The sequence below is a fragment of the Neovison vison genome, chromosome 12 (assembly GCF_020171115.1).
Source record: "Neovison vison isolate M4711 chromosome 12, ASM_NN_V1, whole genome shotgun sequence".
Lineage (NCBI taxonomy): Eukaryota > Metazoa > Chordata > Mammalia > Carnivora > Mustelidae > Neogale > Neogale vison.
The window spans coordinates 98,097,094-98,103,066 of NC_058102.1; the positions used below are offsets into that span (position 1 = coordinate 98,097,094).

At 36.2% G+C, this 5,973-nt stretch overlaps 1 protein-coding gene across 1 annotated transcript; it reads right to left on the reverse strand.

Moving 5' to 3' along the window:
* Positions 1–4,359: 4,359 nt before the first annotated feature.
* LOC122891201 (olfactory receptor 6C1) lies at positions 4,360–5,298 on the reverse strand. Its single transcript, XM_044226695.1, has one exon. The coding sequence runs from the start codon at positions 5,296–5,298 to the stop codon at positions 4,360–4,362; it is 939 nt and encodes a 312-aa protein (XP_044082630.1).
* Between the last annotated feature and the right edge of the window lie 675 nt (positions 5,299–5,973).

A 5,973-nucleotide genomic window follows, 5' to 3' on the forward strand; every position in this document is an offset into this window, starting at 1 on the left:
GGCTCACAAATCAGGTCTCAGGTGGTACCAAGTGATTGGGATCATTCCCTATATATTTTCAGAGCACAATACTTTGAAACGTGAACTCAATCACAAGAGAAAATTTGGAAAGAACTCACATACATGGAGACTAAAGAGTATCCTACTAAAGGATCCTACTAAAAGAAATTAAAGAAGAATTTTTTTTTTTAAATGTGGAAAGTAATGAAAGTGAAAACACAACTGTTCAAAACCTTTGAGATGCAGTAAAGGTGGTCCCCAGAGGGAAGTATATAGCAGTACAAGCCTTTCTCAAGAAACAAGAAAGGACTTAAATACACAACCTAACCTTACATCTAAAGGAGCTAGGGGAAAGAATAGCAATAAAGCTCAAAGCCCGGAGGGGAAGAAAATTAATAAAGTTTAGAGCAGAAGTTAATGAATAGAAACCAAAAGAATGGTAGAACAGAACAATGAAACTAGAAGCTGTTTCTTTGAAAGAATTAATAAGATAGATAAACCCCAGACCATTCTTAAAAAAACACAAAGAACCTAAGTAAATAAAATCATGAATGAAAGAGGAGAGAGCACAACCAGCACTGCAGAAATACAAACAATTATAAGAACATATTATGAGCAACTATATGTCAACAAATTAGGCAATCTGGAAGAAATGAATGCATTCCTAGAAATGTATACACTATCAAAAGTGAACAGGAAGAAATAGGAAACCTGAACAGACCCATAATTAGCAAGGAAATTGAAGCAGTCAAACAAGAGCCCAGGACCAGATGGCTTTCCAGGATGATTCTACTAAAATGTTTAAAGAAGAAATAATACCTATTCTACTGAAACTGTTTCAAAAAATCAAAATGGAAGGAGAGCTTCCAAACTTTTTCTATGGGGCCAGCATTACCTTGCTCCTAAAAGCAGACAAAGACCAAAAAGGAGAATTACAGACCAATATCCCTGATGAATATGGATGCAATAATTTTCACCAAGATCCAACAGTACATTAAGATCTAACCAAAAGGATCTGCCAAAAGGATCCAAAAGTATACATTAAAAGGATAAATCACCACAATCAAGTGGGATTTATTGTTGGGCTGCAAGAGTGGTTCAACATCCACCTATCAATCAATGTGGTACACTACATTAATAAAAGAAAGGACAAGAGCCATATGATCTTCTCAATAGATGCAGAAAAATCAGTTGACAAAGTACAGCATTATTTCTTAATTAAAACTTTTCACAGTGTAGGGATAGAGAGAATATACTTCAATATCATAAAAGCCATATACGAAAAGCCCAGGCAAAAAATCATTTTCAATGGGGAAAAACTGAGAGATTTCCCCTAGGGTCAGGAACATGTCAGGGATGTCCACTCTTACCACTGTTGTAAAACATACTCCTAGAAGTACTAGTCTCAGCAATCAGACAATGAAATGAAATAAAAGGCATTCATATTGAAAAGGAGTAAGTCAAACTGTCTCTCTTCACAGATGACGTGATACTTTACGTGGAAAACCCAAAAGACTCTACCCTCAAATTACTAGAACTCAAACAGGAATTCAGCAAAGTGGCAGGATAGAAAATCAATGCACATAAATCAGTTGTATTTCTATACACTAACAATGAGACAAGAAAGAGAAATTAAGGAATTGATCCTATTTACAATTGCACCAAAAATAATAAGATATCTAGGAATAAACCTAACCAAAGAGGCAAAGTGTCTATACCCACAGAATTATAGAACACTCATGAAAGAAAGGGGAAGACACAAGGAATGGAAAACCTCTCTGTTCATGTAATGGAAGAATAACTACTGTTAAAATGTCTATGCTACCTAAAGCAATCTATACATTCAGCACAATCCATGTCAGAATAACATCAACTTTTTTCACAGAGCTGGAACAAAAAATCCTAAAATTTGACTAGCCAAAGGAATGTTGAAAAAGAGAATCAAAGCAGGTGACATCACAATTCCAGACTTCAAGTTTTATTACAAATCTGCACTCATCAACATGGTATAGTACTGCCACAAAAACAGACACATAGATCAAGGAACAGATTAGAGAACCCAGAAATGAATCCTCAACTCTATGGTCAACTAATCTTTGACAAAGCAGGAAAAAATATGCAGTGGCAAAAACACAATCTTTTCAACAAATGGTGTTGAAGAAATTGGACAGACATATGCAGAAGAATGAAACTCGACCATTTCCTTACATTTCACACATAAAAATAGACTGAAAATGGATGAAAGACCTCAATGTGAGCCAGGAATCCATCAAAATCCCAGGGGAGAACACAGGCAGCAACCTCTGTGACCTCGTCCACAGCAACTTTTTTTTTTTTTTTTTTTTTCCATGATCAGGTGGGATTCATCCCTGGGCTACAAGGATGGTTCAACATTCGCAAATCAATCAATGTGATACAACAAATTAATATGAGAAGAGAGAAGAACCACATGGTCCTCTCAATTGATGCAGAAAAAGCATTTGACAAAATCCAGCATCCGTTCCTGATTAAAACGGTCCACAGCAACTTCTTGCTAGACATGTCTTCAAAGGCAAGGGAAACAAAGGCAAAAATGAACTATTGGGACTTCATCAAGATAAAAAGCTTTTGCACAACGAAGGAAACATTCAACAAAACCAAAATATAAGCAACATAATTGAAGAAGATATTTGTAAATGACATATCAGATAAAGGGCTAGTATCCAAAATCTATAAAGAACTTATCAAACTCAACACCCAAAGAACAAATAATCCAATTAAGAAATGGGCAGAAAACATGAACAGACACTTCTCCAAAGAAGACATACAAATGCACAAAAGACACATGCAAAAATGCTCAACAGCCCTTGGCATCAGGGAAATATAAATGAAAACCACAATGTGATACCACTTACACTGGTCAGAACAGCTAAAATTAACCACTCAGGAAATAGCAGTAGTTGGCAAGGTGGCAGAGAAAGGGGAAACCTCTTACTCTCTTAGTGGGAATGCAAGGTGGTGTAGTCGCTCTGGAAAACAGTATGCAGGTTCCTCAAAAAGTTAAAAATAGAGCTACGTTATGACCCAGCAATTGCACTACTAGGCACTTAGCCAAAGATACACAGGCAGTGATCCAAAGGGGCACTTAGACCCCAATGACCTCAATAGTGAAACTACGGAAAGATCCGGGCTCAGCAAGTACTGTGCTGTATTTCTCAGTTGAATATATTGCAGAGAGATCATTAGGAATGGTGCAGCACTAATTAGGATTATAGTATAAATAATCGTTTATATTATTTGGAATACTTTATTCTATCCATAATCTTCTTTTACTTTCTCACACACACACACACACACACACGTGCATACACACACATCATCCAAAATACACCTAATACTTTAAGCTGAATGAGTGGACGAGTATTTTAACTGCTGAAATTCTAAGTTTTGCTCTGTTATGAAGTTTTTATTTTCTACAAAACTGAAATGATTTTACTGTTTTGGCATTAAAAATTTAGATATATGCCCAGTTTCAAACTAGTCCAAAACTAAGAAAGGAGCTATACATATATATTCCATTGTAGTCAGAAAGCAGAGCTTACATTCCATGGAAATAGAGAAAGTGAACTTATCCTACACATCTAAAACAGCTATTTCTTCACTAATTTCTACAGTATTTGTATATCTGTGGATATATATATATATGCATGTATCTACCCTGTATAACTATCTATATCTACTGAGTCATTACGATATTTGGAAATATGGAGGTCTATTTTTGTTCTTAAAAATTTATTTTTTTTAATTTTAGCAATAGGTAGATTATATGGACATACTCTATTAGGTAAGCGACATTTTTTGGTTTTTAAATAAAAACATTCACAATTTTCAAAAAATCATATGGCATTTGAAAAATTTTTCCTAGAGGAACTGCAAGATGGTGAAGGGATTTCTGACAAAGATCAATGAAAATGAAAGATTATATTGTCTCTATAGAATAAAGAAAATATCATATCAGTAATTATACAACATCCCTTCCATTCTGGGTGATAGTTGTTTTCCCAAATAAATCTCAAAGTACACCTCTCCAAATTAAAATAATTATTTTTCAAGAAGTTTCAGCTAATGGTGGGTTCAGAAGAATGAAAACCAGACAGGCATATGAAGTTATATCAATTGAATGGGAAATATATTAAATGTGCTTTAAACTGTTAGAAAGAAGTAATGAATAGGATGACAGGAACGCCATTGTAAATTGGAGAAGTTGCTCAGACTTCATTTTTGCATATTTTATTATATGTGCTGCCAAAACGAGTACAACATTTTTGTGTATTTTAAACTGCCTGCAATGGGTGTGTCTAATTCATGTACCATAGTATTTCATTTGCTTGAGAAAAATGCAATCTTCCTTGCCCTGTCCATGAAGGCTCGCTTGACTTGCTCATTCCTTAGACTGTAAATAAAAGGGTTTAACATGGGGGCTACTGAGGTGTTTAGCACAGCAACACCCTTGCTCAGAGACACTCTGTCTTTTGCTGAGGGTTTAATATACATAAAAATGCAGCTGCCATAGGAGATGGAGATAACAATCATGTGAGATGAGCAGGTGGAAAAGGCCTTTGTCCTCTGACTATTAGAAGGAATTTTTAAAATTGTTCTGATGATATATATGTAAGATAGAAATATCAATGCCAAAGTGAACATTAAAGTAAACACAGCACAGGAAAACCCCATTATCTCTAGGAATTTTGTGTCTGAACAAGAAAGTTGCAGCAGGGGAAAATAATCACAGGTAAAATGGTCAATAATATTAGATCTACAGTAATTAAGGTTTAAGAGCAACATGAGTGCAGGGAATATGATTAAGAATGAAATCAGCCATGAAGAGAAGACAAGGAGTATGCAGACTCTGGGATTCATGATGGTCATGTAATGCAGAGGTTTGCAGATGGCAATATAACGGTCATAGGACATGGCAGCCAGGAGGTAAAATTCAGTGACTCCCAACAGAATGAAAAAAAATAACTGAGCAATGCAATCATTAAAGGAAATGGTTTTATCTCCTGTAATCAGGGTGCCCAGGAACTTGGGTATGCTGACAGTGGTGAATGAAACCTCTAATAATGAGAAGTTTCTGAGGAAGAAATACATGGGTGTCTGGAGGTGAGCATCCAGCAGGGTAAGGGTGATAATGGTCAGGTTCCCAGTGATGCTGAGCATGTAGGTGATGAACAGAAAGACGAAGATCACTCCCTGAAGCTGTGGGTCATCTGACAATCCCAGGAGGATGAACTCTGTTAGTTCTGTGTGGTTTCTCATTCTCCAGTTGCTTATTTGTTGTTCTCCTGTCCGACCTCTAGGAGAAAACACAAGAAACAAATTTGAAGAGAGGATTAACAAAGGTCTAAGTGTGGAGCCAGAATTTGGCTGAAATACTACATGTTTCCATCTACAGATGAGAATGTACTTGAACTGATAATAACAAGGATCCATTAATTTCCTCTCTTTTACCAGTGAAATCTCCAGTTAAGGCAAGTTTGAAAATATTCAATATCACAGAGCTAAAAGGGCTAGAACAAGGAGTTTCCTCAAGCTTTTCTGACTCCAAATAGCACGTGGTAGCTTTCAAAGATAATCACAAGGGAGGCTGGGAGTCAAGATGGTGGAGAAGTAGCAGGCTGAGACTACTTCAGCTAGCAGGCGATCAGCTAGATAGCTTATCTAAAGATTCCAAATGCCTACAAATCCAACAGCAGATCAAAGAGAAGAAGAACAGCAATTCTAAAAACAGAAAATCAACCACTTTCTGAAAGGATATTTTCCTGGGGTTGTTGCCACCCTTTTGGTATTTTACTTGCTCCTTCATATACTCTTATTTGGCCAAAATGACAAGGCGAAAAAATTCACCACAAAAAATAAGAACAAGAGGCAGTACTGAAGGCTAGGGACCTAATCAATACAGACATTGGTGATAGGTCAGATCTAGAATTCAGA

Coding starts and splice junctions, on each gene's coding strand:
- LOC122891201 (XM_044226695.1), bottom strand. CDS start 5,298: ATGAGAAACCACACAGAACTAACAGAGTTCATCCTCCTGGGATTGTCA.